Source organism: Miniopterus natalensis, chromosome 15 (genome assembly GCF_054644295.1).
Source record: "Miniopterus natalensis isolate mMinNat1 chromosome 15, mMinNat1.hap1, whole genome shotgun sequence".
Classification (NCBI taxonomy): domain Eukaryota; kingdom Metazoa; phylum Chordata; class Mammalia; order Chiroptera; family Miniopteridae; genus Miniopterus; species Miniopterus natalensis.
The window spans coordinates 28,161,013-28,181,698 of record NC_142095.1 but is presented as its reverse complement, the minus strand read 5'-3'; the positions used below and the strand labels follow the sequence as shown (position 1 = coordinate 28,181,698).

The following is a 20,686-nucleotide window of genomic DNA, read 5'->3' as shown; positions in this document are numbered from 1 at the left end:
CTGTTTCATAAATGAGGAAATGAAAGCTCAGAGAGGCTGTCACACAGTGGGGCTATGACTAGTTAGTGGTTTTACTTGAAGTATCATGAAAATAGAAGACCACAGGTGTGCATAGGAGTGTTTACAGGGGTGTGTGTGTGTGTGTGTGCGTGAGGTGTTTATCTTAGCCCCGAGAAAACAGTAGGCACTCAGAACGTGACTGCGCAATTATTGAATGAGTGTAAGTGTTGGTGGTAATTAGAGGGTAAAGTTAGGTAAGTGAAGGGTAGAACAGAAATGATGATTTGACAACGTGGCCTTGAGGAAGGGAACTCAAGGTCAATTCGCAGAGAGCTTCTGGGGCTACTTTCCTGTCATTTAGGGAAGAGAGAAGTGGGTGAGGGCTGTGAGCAAGCCAGAGTGCTGTGCTCCTGCCTCCTGGGAGTCAAGGCTGCGGGGCCTGGGTCCATCGAGGGTGCTGGTGAACTTTGCAGGCACACACAGAATTCTCTACAGTGTGACCAAGGTGTGCTAGCATCAGCGCTTTCCTCTTAAAGGTTTCCAAGTAGCCCCGCAGTTCTCATAATCCCAGACTCACAGACTACAGACCTTTGCTGTCTAGAGTGGCTACATGGGTTGCATTTAAGCCCGAGTGACCCTGGGCTCTGGCACCCTGTAGCCTAGGATTATTTACTTAGCCTCTCTGTGCTTTATGCTCTTAATTGCAAATGGAGATATCAATCTAATAAGACTTTTGTGAGGTTAAAATAAAATAGTGCGCATAAAGCACAGCATAGTTCCAGGCACCTAGTCAGTGCTAAGTAAAGTGCATATATTAATAATGATTCACATGGCAAAGGAAGGGTCAGCCAGAGGAGCAGGGAGAAATGGGCTGGGTGGAGACAGCTGCTCAGCCCACCTGCCCTCCACCATGCCCCCAGCTCCTCTGGGTCTCACCTTCTTCATGTTTAATACTAAGAACTACCTGCTTCAAGGATTAGTTAAGATCACACACATAGAGCTCCAGCCCTTTGTAGGTGCACAAAAAGCACATCAAGGATTGCTCGTATAGGTCTCCATAAACAATGCTGCAGAGTTCAGCTCTGGGAGTAACACGGTGCCCTGATGGACACCCCACGTTACCCCTCAGCCCCAAACCCCAGAGAATATTGACAGTTCTCGTCATCTCACCTCATCAAATGCGTCGAAGAATAAAGACTCTCAGAGGCCACCTTTACTGTGAAACTCTAAAATCATATTTATTCACCAATTCACAGGGAGTGTCGTAATGACCACCAACATGAATCAGTTTGTAGGCATTTACACGCCAAGGCTGAAAATAAATATCTGTCTGTGTTGAATAGCATTTAACAAATTACTTGGAAACAGCAAGAATCTTAATTGTTAGAAATTTAAAGTTTGTGATTCCAACATGGGTGAGATCACAGTCATGGGAAGAAGCCCAACAGATTCCCACGAGGGTGGTTATTTCTTCCTATGTCTTTTATATACACACGATTCTCAGCGCCCCTCACACTGCGGCCTGAATCGGATGGCGCAGCCCATTGGGCAGGGAGGGTGCTGAGAGTGGGGAGGGGAGGGGGTGTTTCTCTGCTCTGCTGCAACTGGGCAACCTCATTCACAGAGCAGGCGACAGTGTTCTCCTGAAATTAGAGTCAACATTCCATAAATGCATATAGTCCTGCTAATGACATAGTCCCGAGTTGGCACTGCATCACACTCACACACAATAGTATAGTTAGCCAATAAACACACTTTCTAGACTAAAATGATTCGCTCTTTGAGGTCGTTGCAAGAGCTCAGAAATTTGACATGTGTCAGGTACGCACTGGCCCACCCTCCGAGACACAGCCAGTCGCCTTGGGAGACACTCTGGCCAGACTGGCAGGAACTGCCTAGATAGTAACAGTGATTGAAGGGGATCCTGTAAAAGGAGGCTGCTGGTCCTTCCTCTCCGTGGTGTCAACACCCCAGGGGCCTCATCTAGAACTTTCTCACACACATTGTGGCTGCCCCACACTTCTGAATGGTTGGGGCCTCCCAGACGGGAGGAGGAGGGGCTGAGAGAAGAAGCCACCGGACCCTTTAGACTGGCGGAGCCCAGGATCTTTGCTTTAGTTGCAGAATTGTGCCTGAAGTTGGCAAAATGCAACAGCATTTCACCAAGAGTTTAGGGAATGGCAGAGGCGTTGGAAGGGAAGCCCTCAACCCCGTTCCCTGTGGAAATAGCTTGTTGCAGGTGTGGTTTAGGTGGTGTGAACCCACTATGTGCAATGTCCCGTCACTGTTCGCTAACAGAGAGCCAGCCGGACCCAGTGCCTGCAGCTGGCTGAACACTGCACTGAATATGTGAGTCACAGAGGCTGTCCTCAGCCAGGCGGTGATAACTGGGGAAGGGGAGCTCTCTGTGGCTCACTTAATTTGGGGTAAAATGAGACTACTGAGTATCTACCAAGTGGTGACAAGCTGGACCTTCAATTTCCAAATGCTTACCGAACTCCTACTATGTGCCAGGCACTGTTCCCAGAGCTTTGAGAGCTAAAAGTAAACAATAATAAGACAAAGTATCACATCTAAACCAGTGCTTCTAAGGAATTTAAAATTTGTTGGGACCATTGACATCTTCATTTTATGGCTTACTTATTTCTCCATTATAGATAGGTATACACCTATGACATATATTTCTCTGTCCTTAGCCTACCTGTCTCTGATCATTTATATTTAATACATTAACTAATATTCCAAACAAAAGCGCCACCAAGTCATTCGAAATCTTACCTTACTGATGACATAATGTCCGTGCCAATAACATACACCCAACTCTAATACCTACACATTCCTTAGAAAACAACCAACTCTACTTGCACTTTCTTTTCTAAAGTCACTAACTGTTTTTCCTCAATCTCTTCCCAAGTCTGTCCAGCTCAGGGAACCAGAAACCTGTTTCGGAAGCCACCAAGGTCAGGTTGGAAGCAGTCAGCTGGGTTGATCCATCACAACTACTTCCATTAAGAACAGAAACCACCTTCCGACAGCTCCGACTTTGGAAGCAATTGATTTGGCCGCCTCTGTGGTCACACCAGCAGATGTACCCAGGTTTGCTGAAGCTTGGACTCAGCTTCCAAGACGGAGCTGTGCTCTGGAGTCCTGGGTGAAGGGTGTTCTGGTTACTGTCCCTCCCATCCAGCCTCACCTGTTCCTGCTCCAACTCTGAGTCACTTCCATCTCTCTTTTCTTGCTTTTTGAGTGATCAGCCCGGGATATCAAGTCTAACTTCCTGACCTCCACATATTTCTATCATTTGAAGTTTACTAGTGACAATGAACATGACCTCTTCTGAATCTGCAGTCGGGTAAGGGAGCTGGTGGGGGGTGGGGTGGGGGAGGGTGTTTCCATGTGGACCAGGATGGGTATACTTTTGTGTCCAGGGGTTATGTGCACAATATATTCACATCTGTGACCCACAGGCACAAGCAGAGCCACTCACCTCCCAAAGGCAGATGCCTCCTTGCCCCTTCCCCTCCCTTGTCCACACAGGGACTGCAGCCTGTAGCTGAGGCTTGTGGTTGGTTCTCTGCTTCTACACATAGATACAACCTATGGGCTCATGTCTGACAGCTCTTTCTGTTGGGGAAAGGGACCCTCGACGTGTGTGTGTGTGTGTATGTGTGTGTCCCGTTTCTGCTCTGAAATGCTCAGGAAAAAAAGGGCATCTAGGCAGCAGAGATGCATTTTCATTTCAAGATAAAAGCAAACAGACATTAAAGCTGACATGTTTCTGTGGCCTGTGATTAATACACACCGTCTGCATTTTGGCTCTTTGCATGTCTGTTGTCCTCTTTTCATTAGTCCGTGGGGAACTGACCTTCACCTTGATGAATCTCCTCTGCAGAGAATCTGATAAAAGGGACTGGAGAGCAGCACAGGGCTGGGGTCATTAATGGATGAAGGCTTTCTCTCAGCTGGGACGCTTCCCATGGCCAATAGGGCAGAGCAAGTGCGCCCATCCCAGCCTATCCACCCCTGTTCCTTGCTTGGGGGCTCCTTTGGCTGGTTGCAGCTGGGAGGGGTCACTCCCCCAGCACCCCCACTCCTGTTCTTTTCCCACTCGTTCAGCAGGAACGCTACCTTCCACCACCACATCCCCCCTCATCCTCTGTCTGATTTATAAAGGACCTCAACTTATGCACCAAGAGAAGAGATGAAGAGATTCCCCATTGGAGCATCTTAATTTTTCAAACCCTGTCCATTTACTGAGGTCAAATGATCCTGGCCTTCCAGGTACTTCAGAGTTTATTGAGCACATGCTGTGGGCCAGGTGCTATGCCAGACCCCAGGGTGCTATGATTGATAAGTCAGTCTTCTCGCCTTCAGGAAGGGGCTTGTGCAGAAGAGGGGGCAGGAGTTGGGGAGCCACACTTGCCTCACACAACCATGAGTCCCAGGGCCCTCCTCAGACCACCCCTCAGGTGCCTGGGAAGTTAGGACGGCTGTGGTTCCATCTCATTCAACTGAACATTTTCATGGACTAGGTCCCTGACTCTGGAGATGCCACCTCCATGGTGCAGAAGTACCTGCTCCTCTCTGCTCCTTAGAACGAGAAGAACTAGCTGGTGTTGGGACATGGTTCTCTGCATACTCCTGACAAATGTAAATGGTTGGTATGGTCTGTCAATGACCCACAATGTATGTCTCACCTGTGCCTAGTCTTCCCTGTGGCAGTCCTCACTCACCTCACTTGGTGTCCTGGCTGGATCTGGGCTCCTGATGCTCCCTCCATACACCTCCCTGCTTTACTTGGCGACACAGGTCCAGGGTGCTGGCCAGAACAGAGCCTGTCCTACATCCCATTTCTCCTCCATAATCCCGCAGCAGGCTTTCTGCAATAAATGACTAATCTCCGGGAAACATGTAAAATTGCCTTAAGGTCTTGGGGAAAAAAATATTCCTTTAGAGAATTCACAGAAAGGCCAGGCTGTGAAGAAACTCCCTCTGGATGTAAGTGGCAGGAAGCAGCACTCCACCTTCCCCTCTTGGTTTTCCCAGGCTCTCTCGCCAGCAAGCACCAGGCAAGTGCTATTTGTTCCTGTCAGCATACTCTAACCTGTGAGGGACGAATTACTCTCAGATGGCCTCTGTGGTCTTAGGAGGCTGGCTGGGCATTGAATCAGAAGGTGTTTTCCACCCTGGGCTGGACAAATGGGGGTGACCTTTAGGGGATTTGAAAGGACTCAGCAAGGAGACTGCTGAGAGGACGAGGAATGTGTCTCTGACCTGCAGGGAACTGGGGTTCTTAGAAAGTAAGCACAGCAGGGCTAGCTCTCCGAGGCCATGTGTCTGGGCTCTTTCCCAGCCCATTTTTTTTTCGGTTCTTTTGCCCCAAGGCCCCGTGCCCCAGTCCTCTGACTCTCAGTCTCAGAGATCCTCACATGAGGACGGATTCTATGCCATAGTTAGTTGTGAATGACTGATAGACTGCCAACTAGACCCCCCAAAGGTCTGTGGAGCTTTATAGTTTAAGCCATAAATCAAAAAACTAAATTAGTAATCAGTGGGCCTCAGGCATCTGGTGGGGTAAAAGGGCGTTGATCTTAGACACTCAAGGGCCAAGACAAATTGTCTGTAGGGGAGGCTGCAGGTTTGTTTTTGGTTTTCTACTTTCAGTAACTTCCAGAAAGAGTTACTGCCTTTCCAAGAAAAGCCATTCTTTCCCATCTGATTCAGTGAGGGGATTGTGCCCCCGTGTGCCCCAGTCCCCTTATGCATGGAGCAGCGCTGCAGCAACCAGCAGTGACCTTAGGTGACAAGCCCACTGTCTGCCAGGCCCGGGGGCTCCACCAGCACAGAGGCCGTGTGGAGGCCAGTTCTCCTGGTGATGCAGGGTCACTGCTGCAGTTTAATTGTTTCTCCCTAAAGTATAGCCCTTGAGCAGGGACCTGGATGGAGGCTCCCTAGGGATGGGAGGCTCCAGTCCAGCCTCCCAAAGATGAAAGGGGCCAGGCCAGCAGGAAGTGGGTCCTGTCCGAGGGGAGGAGTGGAGTTGGGATTAGGACCAGGGCTCTCTGAAAACACCACTGCAGGGAGTGTGCATGGGAGCCGGGGGGCCCCTCTCCTCACTGTACTAGTTGTGGATCATTTCATCTTGCTAACTGTCCTCTCCTCTCAGACAGCTTTGGTTTGTGGACATCAGTGGTTTTCACACTTAGTGGGCACCAGAATTGAAGGGCTCATTAAAACATTGATCACTGGGCCCTACCCTCTGAGTTTCTGGCTCCGTAGGTCTTGGGTAGGGCCTGAGGATTTGCATCTCATACCTCAGGCGATGCTGAGGCTGCCAGTCCAGGCACGCACCCTGAGAACCTCTGCTTCACAGGACCACACGTGAACCCTCAGCAGATCCCTGGGAGCCAGGGCCTTGTTCCCTCTTCAGCTATGACATGGGGTCCTCAGAGGTGCTCCCTCACATCAGGGAGGTTCATGGCCTTGGCCCTCAATCTGGGTCACCCTCCTCTCAAGGTCTGGTTGCCTGCTGTTCACCTGCAGAACTTCCTTTGACCTAGTGTCACTGCATCTTAGCCAGGTTGTTTCGGCCCAGTGGGCAGGATGACTGGAATTTACCTATATGTGAACTGAGTCCCACCGGGTAGAACTGAGAAACACTGAGGGAAGCATGGCTGGCTTCCCTGGAGAACGCCTCAGCTGGCCCAGCGACGTGCGTCAGGGCTCCCAGAATTATCCGACCACCTGACTTAGGGGGAAGAATGGCCGAAGCAAGTGATCCCACCTCACCGAACCCCAAACTTCTGTCCCCGGCAGTTCTGACTACTCATAGACAGCCTCTAACACTGCGAAGGAAACACCCCAGCAGCTCACAGGACCAGCAGCTCCTCAGGGGGAAGGCCACGCCTTGCTCTTCCCCAATTCCCCTGTTCCTGGCACAGAGCCTGGCACACCACGGGCGCTCAGTGAGGATCTTCTGAATTACATGGAACATAGCCACAAACACAGAATCCAATCTGTTCACCAATGGCACACAGAAAATTTCGGAGAGCTTTCTGGGGTGCTGGTGGAGGTAACTTCTTCCGTCTCTTTTTGTCTCCTTGAGCTAGTCAAGCCTGACCTTCGAATCCACAGCCTTTGTAAAGCCAATTCTCCTTTTCAGCTGGTACCAAAAGGAAAACTAGAGCAAGTTCTTTAAAGCAGGTGCAGAATAAATTTATAAAGGAAAGCAAATAAAGACGGAACTGAAGGTGCTAGAGCAGACTTCAAAACTTCCATTGCTCATTTCCTTTGCCCACAGCTGGATAAGGGAAAGTGGTTACATGAAAATTAAATTGTACCAAGGGCTTTGGCTTGTCAGCCCCGGTGAATGTCTGATGCAGACAGAGAACCGTGTACCAGCAGTAAGCCCACCAGAGTACATTGCAGGAGGCTTTGAGGATCTCCCAGAGGCCTGAGAACTATCTTACCTGGAAAGCATCTACTTTGTACTGGCAAATTCCCTCAAAGAATTAGGCCCACTCCCTCACTTTTTTGAAAAAGTGATGCGATTAATTTAAATAAGGGTGGTTAAGAAAAAGTCCGTCTTTTCTTCCTCTGGCTAATGTTGAACCACAGAGCAGAGAGACTGTTATTTTGAAGTGCGCTGGGTCGGGCTCTCTACTGATTACATAGCTATTGATTCGAACAGTCACAAGTCTTTAGAATCATTTTTAGAGCGATGGCATGAGCTGGGCTGAAATGGAAATCAGTCTGAGATAATGAACACTTCTGCTTGGAAATCAGGATGGGCTGAGTCCTGCAGAGAAGGCCTTGCACCTGGGAGGTAGCCCTCAGCTCAGTGGGGTGAGCGCTCAGCGGTCAGCCAGTGCCTGGACCCAGGGCCTTCACCTAAAATGCTTGCCTGCAGTTGAGCCAATTCAACAAGTAACAAGTGTTCTTTGCTTTTATTTTCCTCTGAACACGGACTTTTAAAGCAGTTTAATTCAAGACTGCGGCGTTGTTCATTTTGGAGACAAAGACCTCTGGGTAGTTTAAGGGAGGGTCTAAGTTAGCAATTGCCATACGTGCAGGGTAGAGGTTTGCAAACTATGAACCAAGGGCCACATCTGGCTGGTTGACGGTTTTTATATGGCCCGTGGGCTCAGGAAGGTTTCCCCATTTTTAAATGGTTGAAAGTCAAAATGGAAAGAGTAATAAAATTCCCTGACATGTGAAAACAATCTGAGTGCAGTCTTCCTGATCTTTGAGGGCTCATAAATAAAGCTGTTTTGGGACGCAGCCATATTCATTTGCCAACCACTGTCTGCGGCTGGTTTCATGCTACGACAGAGCGGAATACTTGCAACGGAGACCACGTGGCTTGCAAAGCCCCAGGTATTTACTGTCTAGCTCTTTACAGGTTAAGTTTGCCAGTCCTGCCGTATGTGCAGGAATGGAGAGCATTGCTCCCACCAGGATCCCTTTCTCCAGGGGGTCCATGTCCGCAAGGTACAGCCCTTGCTACACACGGAGGTACGTGGCCTGAGCCCTGCCCGACAGGACTGAGTATGTTCAGGAAACTGATAGTGAAAAGAGGTCTCGCTGAAATCACATTTTTGTATCTAGATGAATCTGGGCTTTGGTCAGCTTCATAGCATTTGAAGACACCTACTGGAATATATTTTAGCATGCCTTAAGACAGGTGGCCAGCTCATTGATTGCTCTGCTCCACCAGGGAACTCATCCTGTGCTGGCCTTTTCTGTCTCAACCCCTTCCCCCTCCTCCCTGTTGTCCGAGTCACTGGAGAGGTGTCAGCCTATCTATTTTCAAGCTCCAGGAAGCAGAATCTGACCATGCACTTGGAAAGACAAGCAACAGGTTGGCCTCTGGTCAAACCAGTCAGCTGTTCCTCCTGGGTTCAGGCCTGCATCTGCCACTGCTGACATGGGATGAGAGGTCACAGCATGTTCGGGTCATCTGGGAGCTTGGTTCCCGGATGCCAGCATATGGAGCCTGGAAATGATGGGCTGATTCATGACCTTTTTCATGTGTGGCTAGGATATCTGGTGAAGGGCAAGGGACATTACTCACCACTCACTGCGACACTCCCTGATGCTTCCATTCCTTTTACATCACAGCCCCTTCTGAACTGGCACACAGAGTGTGACCTTTCATAACAAGAGGTGACAGAAAGGGCTCTGATGACCCTGTTGTTTCTATGCATGTAAGTCCAGTCCATGACTCTGCTACTCTAGCCAAGTGCCACTTCCACTTGCTCCGTCCTCCAAACCATAGTAAGATTTGCAGTGCCCCAGACTGCTCACCCAGCCGTGAACGAGTGACGCAGCCCTGGGGAGACCCGGGGACCCTGAGGACCATGCAGTCCTGTTGATTTTCTCCTTGTGGATGTGCGGACTTAGCCAGGGAGAAAAGGGCTATTTGGCTGGGAGAATTCACAGAAGTGTCTATTCCCATTCAATGAATATAAAGCCCCAAACCCCTACCAGTGTTCTTCCCCAAGAAGGGAAAAATAAGAACACTGGCCAAGTTTGTGGGTGTGCCCCTCTTCTTCCTGTGACTTCTCCCCTCCCTCTGTGTCTGTCTCTTGTATAATTTCTGTGCCCCTTTGTTTTACTCTGAGGGAAGGGGCTCATCTAATTCAGCTTCACCCCCCTCCCACAGCTGCTGGGCGAGTGCTCGGCACACAGTAGGTCCTCAGTAAAGCCTGTTAGTTGCGTGAATATGAACATAAGTAGACCCCGGGTGGCGGGCGCTGGACCAGGAGTGGGAAGTGGGGAGTCTAGCCTCGTCTATATCTCCAAATGGCTCTGAGCAAGATGCTTGACTCTCCGAACCTCAGTTTACTCACAGTGAAAATGAGCCTGACGACAGATGTCCCAGCTCCCTCACGGAATTACCGCGAGGCTCCAAGGAAGGAGCAGATGCCAAAAACACTTTAGGCGACAGAAAAAGCTGCATAAGGAAGTCTTCTGGAATCAGAGGCTGCAAAGGCTTATCGTGGGTCCTCCCTGGGTGAAGGTCAGACTAGGGGACACTGACATACGATTCATGAGCTTCATTTTGGGGACCCGGGGCATAGAATGAACAGATTCTGAACTTCCTTCTGAATCTGAATGCCCGGTGACTAGGGACCAGCACCGTGCCTGTGCCAAGCCGCATGGAGGGGGCTGGAGGAAACTGGGAGGATGGGGACAGATCGCACACGCCAAGGACAAAGCCTGAGGTGTCGGAGCCTCGTGGACGGCCTATAATGGCCCTAATTTTTGCCAGCTATTCTCTTGGCCACAAAAGATCACAGACCAGTTACCATAGCAACAATTCCCCCCATGAAGTGCCCACGTTAGGAAGGAGATGGAAGAGGTTTCCTTATTAAAAGAAGAAGAAATAAATAAATAACTTAGGTTTTCAGATATATTTGCCCTCCACCCAAAGGGTTGGCTCCTTTTTTTTTTTTTTTTTTTAATGAGAAGAAAGAAGCAGCTGTTATCGCAAATGTTTCTAATTCCTAGCAGTTAAATTTTCAAACTTTCATTTTAGACTTGATGCAGTTGACGCCTGTTCTAATGCATCCAAGAGGAATGTATTTTCTTAGGAGGCAACCAGCGTGGAATAGGGTCAAGGATCATAAGACTCGGCGGCCAGAGCCTCGTCCACGTGGCGCTGCTGGCCCCTGGCCTGGCTCGGCCCAGCCGCCCTGTCTCCCAGGCCTGCGTCCACCGTGAAGACCAGTGGTGTCGCTCCATCAGCCCTCCCTCCTGACCCCTGCTGCAGGCTTTTCACAGCTGTCGCCTGCGGCAGTGCCTCTGTGGAATGCCTCCTGGACCTGGTGGTTTCAGGGGGTGGGGACCCCCAGCAGGGAAACCATGTGGGTTTCAGTGGCTGCCCAGGCAGGCAGACTCAGAGAGCTTTGGCTGGGGACCAGGCCCTGCTGTGGCCCAGGTTTTGGACTTTTCATATATGCTTATATGGCCTCAGAAAGGTCAAAGGGAAAGGCTCTCAACTGGGGGGAGTGTGCGCGCGTGTGCATGAGCGTGTGAACCCTTCCCTATGAACCTAAATCCCTCCAACAAGGACTTCCCTTTAGTGCTGAGGACCAAGATCTCAGGCGTGTGAAGTCCGACCACCCTGCCAGAATGAAGTCACCTGGAAAGCAGGTAAGGAGAACCTGCTGGTCTGTGCGGAGAGACAACTGAGTTAGGTGCGCACACAGTGAGTGGGAACCCGAGGGCCTTGGGAACACGGAAACGGGGGAGGCGACTGACATAAAGCCCGACATTCTGCCCCACAGAGAAGGGCAAGGCAGGACTCTGCAGACTGGCTGGCAGGATGCCGGGGGAGCCCAATGTAGGGACAGTGGGAGCTGCAGGACAAAGCCCACCCCGAAGTCCCCGCTGAGGATGACGCTGGGCTTCTCAGAACCGCCCCAGGGCTGGGGCCCAGGGAGTGCCCAGGGCATGAAGGGTGGGCTCGGGGAGGCTGGGGAAGGCCTGCCCGGAGTGTCACTGAAATCAGAGGCGACGGTGATAGACTCACATAATCAGGTGTGGCTTACAAAAGGGACGGGTGGGCGACGCGGACGGCGGGCACTAGTAGGGGAGGGCGGAGTCGTCCCACTCCAGCTGGGCTTGCCTGGCGCCGCCCTGCCCGTGCCTGCCCCTGCCCGCGCCTTCCTCCGCCTCCTCCTCATCGCTGCCCGAGTCGCTGCTGCTGGAGCCGGTGTCTTCTTCCATCTCCTCCTCTTCCTCGGGCTCGTCCGCCCCGCCGCCTGGTGCTTCGTGTTTCTGGATGGCAGGAGGGGAAGGGAGGTGCTCGTCAGGGGCTGCGAGAGGCCACTTGGGAGCTTCTGTTTCTCCCTCCACTAAGGAAACGTTTAGGGCCCTTGGGCTTCCTTCCCCTTGGTGCTCACCCCTGGGCCTGGAAGGGAGGTCCCCTGGTGAGAGGTGAATCCAAGGGCCAAGGACAGAGACAAGATAGAGCAGCAGTTTCCAAGACACGAATTCAAGGTGACAGGTGCTTTAGGCCCTGGACATTTAAGCCGGTTCCACACGTCACTGAGCGAGCCGTTCAGGCCCAGGTTTGTTTTCTGGCATTACTGGGGCCTGTTGATACGAGCTAGCCGAGCCTTCAGTGTTTGCTTCTCACTGAGAGGACGGCATTTCAGCGTGTGCCCCTTTTCCAGGTAGGAATGTAGTGTTTCTGGGAGCAGAAGGTGTCTAAGCCAGGACTCGGGTGCGCTGCCCTCAAAAGCCTTCCCCTGGGAAGTTCATGGTCTTCATTTTCCACGTCTGCCTCTCACTCTCTGACTCTACCGCACTTTTTTCTAGTCCATCTCTGCTCCCCCTGGTTTTTGTGATTCCAGCCAAATCTTTCTGGATTTATGTTTTGATGAACCAGCCATAGAAGACATGTGCCCTTACTTGGCCGTGTCCCATCTCTGGAGTATCTTTGTTTCTACCGTTGCATCGCCCAAATCCTACCCATTCTTCAAGGCCTTCCTTAAGCTAACCTCCTCCAAGAAGTCTTCCCTGAACACTCCAGCCCCAAAGGCTCTCCCTGCTCAGGCTTCGCTGACTGCCGGCATCACCAGGTTAGCCCTCGGCAGGCACACTCTTGCCTGGTACTCAGATGGCCCCAAGACTGGTGGTTGTTTCCCACACCCAAGGCTCAGGTCTTCAGGAGTGGAGATGCTGGCAACTCTACAGTGTTGGCTCATCACTACCCGCTGCACGTGCTGAGCCACATTGGCACGCTGGCTTTGAAATCAGAGGCCAGCTGAGCAGGAAACTGGGGATGAGGCTGGATAATCTTCTTTTCATTTCTCAGTGGCTCCTTCTCATCTCCCTTGCTTTGTTACTCTTGGCTCTACCTCCACTCAGTACCCACGGGCAGACTAAAGGGCATAATGCCGTGGTTTCCCTTGATATTTATATGCCCAGAGCAGAGGCTTTGGGCATTCCTGAGTGATGCTGGGGGCTGCTGGCTAACTGGCAAGATCTGAACGTTAGAATCAGGCAGCCTGGAGTTTGAATGATGGCACTGCCATTGCCAGCTCTGAGTCTGAGCACTTTTCTTTCCTCTCTGAGTTAGTGTCCACCTTGGTAAGTGAGGATGATGACTCTTACTTCACAGGTTGCTGGAAGATTAAATGAGATGCACGTATAGAGCATGCTGTGCAGTGTCTGGCATAATGGCGGGGGGCTTAATAAATGGCAGCTATTAATGTTGTATTTCTGTTTTAACCTATTCGGAGCCTTTAAATGAGCTCTGCAGGCAGTGTGGAGCAAAGCCATCTAATTTGCACTGTTAATTAATCAAAAATTCAATTCTGAGTCCCTAAGTGTTAGCTCCTAGCTAAATATAATGGGGGTGGCAATGAATAGACACCACATGGCTGCTTGCCTTAAGAAATGTCTGGTTCGGCTTGTAGGGTGACAACAATTCACATTTTTAAACAGTGAGTGCAGTTGGTGGGGAAGGATGGTTCACTTGGGTTGAGAGGGCTGGAGGAACTTAGAGGGAGGGATCAGTGGGGCTGGGCTAGATGCACCAGGGCTTCTGGCACAAGAAAGATAGATGTGGGTGGAGGGGAGGCATTCCATCTTAGCTCCCGCCCCTGTGTGAGGATCACCTCCATGGGGTTGACTGTGATTGTGAGCGCAGAGTCGTCCCAATCCATCTCGGCCTCCTTGGCAGCCTCGGTCTCCTGGGTGAAGTGCTGGTGGGCGATCCGAACCCGGTACACACCCATGGCCACCACGAACACTAGCATGCACACGGAGATGATGATGACCACGGTGGCAATGCTTGGGACCACTGGAACGAGGAAGGAATCTTCATGACATGGTGAACCTAGCTCACTCTAGGTCACCGTGAAACAAGAGTGAAATATCTGTGCATAGGTTAAAATCTGCCCTACCACCTTCCAGCTGTAGAACTCTGGGCCATCCCCTTACTCTTCCTGGGCTTCACATTTGTCATCTGTACGAGGACTTAATAATTCCTATCCCATGGGTAGTTGTGAGGAGCAAATGAAATAATCTATGTGAGCTTCCACATGGGCACAGAGTAGGCACTCAATAAATGCAAGTTCTTTTCTATCTCTTGCTTTTCCCCTCAAATTATAGGGCAGCTCCCACTGAAAGCCAGACATTGTGGAGGTTAGCAGAAACAGACACAGTGCCCAGCAGACAGTAATACCATATGGTAAGTTCTGGGACAGAAGTATGGGTAGGGGACTTTGCAATGTGATGTACGTGTGTGTGTGTGTGTGAGTGTATGTAAGGGGTTCAAGGAAAACTTCATACAGGATGTGGCTTTGAGTTGGAACTAAAAGGACTTGCAAAATTTTACCCCAGCCCTTTGTACTAACCTCTGTTACTATGAATTGTCTGTAACTTCTTGTTTACTGTCCAGTTCCCTACCAGGCTGTGCGAGTGCCTCAGAGCCAGGGTCCATAGCTTCATTGTCAGGCCCCTCCCTCAGTTCTAGGCACCTATGGCTGCTGCACCTCAAATGTCTGTTCAATGGATGGTCTTGAGTCACAAGGATCGCCTCGTGTCCCGAGGTCCCTCCTGCCAGGTGGCCTACCTGAACTGCGCTGGACGCTGGTCTGGGACTTGGGTTGGTGGGCAGGCTGGAGGAAGGGAGGCTGCATGACCAGGTGGTTGACGTGCTCCTTGTCTGAGACTCTGACCTCATGGAGGACGCTGACCTGGGAGGAGCAGGGAGACGTGCTGGTGACAGGAGTGGCAGGTGGGCCAGTGGCCGCAGTCCTCCCGAATAAACGAGGGAAAGAATGGGTGGGCCCGGGCTTCCCTTACAACGGCAGGACTCTCTCACCTCCAAGTTGAACTCGTTGCTGGTGTAGCGCCCGTTGAGTTCCGAGCACTTGATCCTGAACCTCCGGGCCTCGAGGGAAGCCGGGCGCCAGTTGCGGTAGCGGATGTGACGAAGCACCTGCTCATAGCGGCTCATGGAGCCCACACCTGTGCCAAGGGACCATACTTGTCATAAGAAGGCAGAAAAGGAGACAGGGAGATGGGCTGCAGCTGCTGGGCTTGTGAGTCTCCTGAATTAGGCCAGGCTGAGAGCTTGAGGTGTTTAGGGGCAGACAATGTGCTGAAGCAAAAGTCGCAAGGAGCTCATTAAACTGATCCATGGGATTTCCACATACAGTGGGCTCTGACCAGAATGGTTGGCCACAATTTGCCAAATGTTGCTAGAATATTTATTTCTATAGGAGATTTCTCCAGGAGTGGGGATGCGGTCCAGGTTCTCAAGATGCCAGATTAGCTCAACAAAGGAGGGGCCAGAGTCCATGCTCTGAGGTCAAGGGTCCCCACCTGATACTACCTTCATAGGTGATGGAGTGCCATCACATTCATGACACCCTGGACAAGGCGACTCTAAGAGACCACTAAGAGAAGGGGCTGAGCGTGGCTTACCGTAGATGGAGTAGCCTGCAGTAGAGTTGGTGGCATCAAGGTGTCGCTGGTGGAGCTCACTGTGGTTAAGCTCCAAACACTCCTGTCTTGGATCCAAGTCCCCTCCCAGCACCAAAATGTCACAGAAATCTAAGTTGTGAAGCATTTCTTCTAAGACAGCTGGTTTGGGGGCTGCGGGAAGACCAACACATGGGAAACATAGGCGTGAGGACCATGCAGACAATGGAGGAAGATTGCGTATCATCTTTCTCCTCTGTGACACCCCTGGTTAAGGCTGGGTCAAGAGGAGAGGCAGAGTGGCGCTCAGTACCACCTCCACTGCTTGGATGATGTCCAGGCAGCCCCTGAGGTTGGGCAGCATGAATCTGTGTGAAGACATGAGCACCGTAGTCAAAAAATGTGAATTTGACTGCCAGCACTGCTACTGAGAAGCTGTGCAATGTTGGAGAAACTACCTACCCATCAGCTTCAAGTGCCCCTCCACCCTGCTGGTGTAGCTTTCTCCATGTGCTCCTGGTGTGTATCTGTTGCCCCCTGTAGACTCTGAGAGTCTCAGGGACAGAAGCACTTTTTATGACCAAGTCCTCAGTATCCAACTCAGGCCTGGCATGGAGCAGTATTACTATATATGGCTCAAATGGAGCAAAACTGTTAATATAGTTAAATACTTAAGTAAATTGGTCCCTGACTGATTCTGGGGTGGGGCTAAATTTCCCAAAAGGGTGTCTGAGCATTTGAAGGCTGGTTAGATCAGCAGTACTAACTTATAACTTTGCCTTAAAATAAGTATTAGTATATGGAGTGGTTGCTACATACCAGGCACTGTGCAAACAAAATCCTGACAGACAAGATTTTGTTCTCAGAGGGGGTATTACTATTATCCCAATTCACTGTTGGGGAAATGGAAGGTCCAAGAGGTGGATTGCTCAGAATCACACAGATAGTAGGGGAGGAGCTAGACTGAAACCATGACTTTCCAATTCCACAGTTTGTAAAATCTTCACCTCTAGACCAGTAGTCTCCAAATGTTTTTGATCTTGGAGTTTGTTCTTGGAAAATGTGTGAACCAAGATCATTCAAATAAGTAAATTTATTTATTTATGAAGAAGACAAATATATTTTGTGCATAATAAAACATTTATAAAATAGAAATTAAAAAGGATTCACCAAAGATGAATTTTATATTTTAATTTTTTAGTGATACAAAAAATATTTTTGCTCTCAGTCGGTATATATTATTATAAACACTTTCATATGCTTAATTTTTAAATGCTTGCCAATCTAAATGGCTTCATGTGTTATTGGCATAATCTAAAAGCACATTAATATAGACTTAAGATAAGGTCTATCATTAACAATGGTGTATGTGTATTGCTATTTCAAATGATCTTCCCATCGTTTCTGGGCTTTTTTGCCAGATTCTAGCCAGGTCCGGTTAGGGCATCCTTGCTCCTGCCTCCGGATGTGGCTGATTGGTGGCTCGTCCTAGGTAGGGGACCATTTTTTCATTGTTCCCTTGTGCTTGCATTGTGGGTAGTGTGTTCCATCTGCGCCTTCCTTGATTCCCATTGCGCTGAAGGAACTGTGCTGGGCTCAGGGGCTTAGAGATGAATCAGTCCTGGCTGAGCCCTCGTGGAGCTTCTGGTCACATTTAGTAAACAGCCTGAAGAAGTTGTGTGCTGGAGGGCAGCACTTGTGGTTTGGGTGTACAGAGCAGACACCCGGGGTCAGGGGGGCTGGTGGGAACCTGCCGGAGGAGGTGTGGAAGGCAGAGATGTTTGCCAGCCATAACGAGGCGAGAGCAAGAGGAACCTTCCAGGCAGCGGGAAGAGTCAGAGCAAACGTGTGAACAGAGACTGTGTGTGTGAGAGAGAGAGGGGCATGCGTGGGGGACTCGCCTGTCCTTTGTGCTGAAACAGCACAAAGAGTGGGTCAATGGGGCAGAAGGCGATGTCGGAGTGGGTCCTTCAGGCCTGGTGGCAAATGCCATTAGCCCGCTTGTTTGAGGCACTCAGAATAATGATTATTCTAACAACAATAAGAGTAAAATTTAAAAAGTACTAATATTAGGTCTTAGGCAGTGGTCCTGAGCTCTGCATGCATCTCTCATAAACAGGAGGTAAGATAGGACCCAGATAATTGCTTTTCCCTGCATTTCCTGTGTGCTGTTACCAGGCACGGCAAACCCAGCCGCTCTCAGTTATGGCTTGCTACCACCGAGGCCAGAGGCCCTTTTCCCCGCCTGATTTTAGCTACAAAGGAGGGAACAGGGAAGATCACTTGACCTAATGCACCTTGGAGTGTAACTAGGAAACTGCCCTGCCCTGACAGGTGGTAAAACACCACCTATTTTCTAAGCTAAGAAGGGCTGCTTTGTGACACCCTCCCCTCCCACTCCCCACCCACCAGCTAGGGTCCAGGGCGGTTTAAGGCAATGGGTAATTAGGATTACTATAGAAGCAGCCCCTCGGGACTCAGGCCCACTGGCACCAGCGCACCATTAGCAGCTGCTGCTGGAGAGGGAGAGGGGCAGAGGAAAGGATTCTCTTGGAGGAGGCAGCAAAGGACCGTTCTTAAAGGTGTTTCCTGTAGATCTGGGCCCCAGGTTTTCTTCTCTCCCTCCGTCCCCCTCTCCCTCCCTCCCTCCCTCCCTCCCTCCATCCCTCCCTCCTTTCCTTCTTTTCCCTGCCTCCTTCGCCTCCCTCAAGCCAGCAGCATACACTGTAGCTTTCATGCAACCAAGTGTTTCTCCCTGGCAGATAATTCCAATTACTCTACTTTCACGGAACAGCCCTCCCAATAATGAAACTGTTGGAAAGAACAACTGGAAAGCTCCCTCAGAGCCTAGAGCAATATTGCCAAACAGGCCTTTCACCGTGCACGTATTAGGATGCAGTTATGTTTTTTCCTTTGTGATTCTTTAACTTTTCTCCTGATTATCAAAATAACACTCCCTACAGAACACTTTGCAGCTGCAGAAAATTGAAGGGGAGCAGAAACCAATGGGCTCCTAGGCTTCTCAGAGCGGGCGCTGCTAGTATAAGGCGTGCTTTCCTTTTGGCATTTTCCTGTGTGCTTTTTCCTTTATGTGGTTGAGATCAGTCTATGGGTAGATACTCTGTAATTTGCATCTCGCTTTTTGTCACTTACCATTTAGCATGAATGCCTTTCCTCCAACAACACAGCACTTACGTGGGGCACCATGACTTGCTGGGCCATTCACTCCTCTCCTCTTATTTATCTGTGTTGTTTCCAGGTTGGTTTGCTTGTTTTGCTACTGTAAATACCTTGCTATGGAGAACCCACCATGCTGTTGTCCTGGAGTGTGATTTGACGTGGCTGTGAGAACTTAAGGCCCACCGCCCACAACCCAGGATGCACCTGCACCTGCGGCCTTCAAGTCACCTGGGGCCTCGGCTTTGGTGAACGTGCTGACGATCTTGATGTCAGGGAAGAGGGTCACCCCTCTGGCACTTTCAAATTGGGCGGCAGGTCTCCAGACGCGGTCGGTGCCGTGGAGGGTGATCTGAGGCTCGATGGCCTGCAGCACCATCACGTAGGCGTCCACGTCGGGGATGCTGATGCACACGTCTTCTCCAAAGCACCTGGAGAGAGCGCAAGACGAAGCCATCCATCAAGCGGCCATGGACAAGTGTGCATACAGCCACCCCCAGTCCTTGACAAGGCATCCTGATTGCCTGAGAGGCTCCAGGATGTCAACAGGCATTTAGGCTTAAAGACACATTATAGCCAAAACGACTAGCAATCTAGGGACGTAAAAAGGTTGGCTCCTGGGGGAAATGGGAATTTTCTATATCAGCAACAAGTAACCATTAAACCTTTCATGATCCTTTAACAAAGTATTCAATGACAGCGTTAATTAGCAACTGACTGCCTGGTTTGTGCATTAGGATCTGGTAAGGAAATTGCTGGTTACAGCCATCTTACTGAGACTGCAGCTGAAGTCTCCTGCCACCGCCTGTCTGTGATCTCTTTACGGGGATATGACACAGGTGCACCTGTTCCAGGTGTGCCAGCGGGGAGCTACTGTGACCACGATCCTTTTCGGGATACACTGCCACTGTGATACCAGGAAGCAGAGGGTGTAATGACAAGAGCTAAGCCCGGCAGGTTAGACAGACAAGGGCCCCTGGCTGGCTCGGCCACCCCTGGCTGTGTGACCCTGGGCAAGGTGCTCGCCCCTGTGAACCTCGGCTTCTTCATCTACGGAATAGGAATGACAACAATGAATTGCCTTACAATAGTAAGGATTAAATGCGACAACATTTAGAAAAGAAGCTGGCCCGAAGCCTGCATCATGGTTGGAGCTCAGTGATGTTGACACTTGATCTGCTCATGAGACCTCATCAGGTGTGCGTGTCATTGGCACTCTCTGCTGGACATCTAGGCCAAGACCGAGGCTACAGTGGAGAGCCCCTGGGTCCAGATGGATGGTCTGGGAATACTGGGTGGGCTCTAGCTGGTGGCAGACATCACCCTTGGGAAAGTTCCCGAGGAAAGGGTAGGCTGGGTGGACCCCATGCTGAGCTATTCTCTCTTCTTCTCTGGGTGGGTAAGGTGTGAGAATGGTGCTGGGTTCCTGTTCCCAGTTTTCTTTGGCCTTTGATGCATCAATCCCACAGTTGACAGGGGACATTCCTCCTCTCACCTGTTCCTGGAAACCTGGTCCCAGAGCTGGAGACTGGCCAGGGTGGTCCCTGTTCTTCATTGCAATGTGAAGCTGACCTGGAGGTGCCTGCTCCCTACCCAGGCCTCTGGGTGGGGGGCTTCAAAGTGGATGGGGGAGTAGCTCCTATGTCAATAGAACTATTGAATGAATTGCTATCTGTGGGCTTTATCCCGACACCTGTCCCAGACCTCAGCTACAGGCAGTCAGTAAACCCATATCTCCCACCCTTGTTCTTGTCTTTCTGGGTCCTTCTCCTGGCTCCAGGTGTTTTCCTGGGGTCCCCTTTCTAGCCACCTGTAGCAGCTGCTGTGGATGAGGAATGATCTGATAGGTGGGTAATGGAGTTATCCATGGGCTTCAGTAACAGTCTCATCCACTTAAATGAACTCTGCTCCCTGGGGATAAGAGTGAGCCTGCTCTTTCTCTTGAACATTCATGCTATTTAGGAGCTCTACAAGGCTGGATTGGTTAATTTAATTAATCAGCATTGGTAAAGCACTTACTATGTACCAGGCACTGTACCCTTAAATCACACCACTTAAAAAACAG

General features: G+C 50.4%; 1 protein-coding gene across 1 annotated transcript in view; it reads right to left on the bottom strand.

Moving 5' to 3' along the window:
* Positions 1-2,011: 2,011 nt before the first annotated feature.
* CLSTN2 (calsyntenin 2) overlaps positions 2,012-20,686 on the bottom strand; it is a 492,496-nt gene continuing 473,821 nt past the window's right edge. Inside the window, exons 12-17 of the mRNA XM_087824962.1 lie at positions 18,853-19,052; positions 15,448-15,618; positions 14,843-14,988; positions 14,591-14,714; positions 13,632-13,816; positions 2,012-11,784 (exon numbers count right to left, since the gene is read on the bottom strand). Of these exons, the coding sequence (XP_087681088.1) occupies positions 11,590-11,784; positions 13,632-13,816; positions 14,591-14,714; positions 14,843-14,988; positions 15,448-15,618; positions 18,853-19,052 (1,021 nt within the window). The 3' untranslated portion in view covers positions 2,012-11,589. The remainder of the gene's footprint in view (positions 11,785-13,631; positions 13,817-14,590; positions 14,715-14,842; positions 14,989-15,447; positions 15,619-18,852; positions 19,053-20,686) is intronic.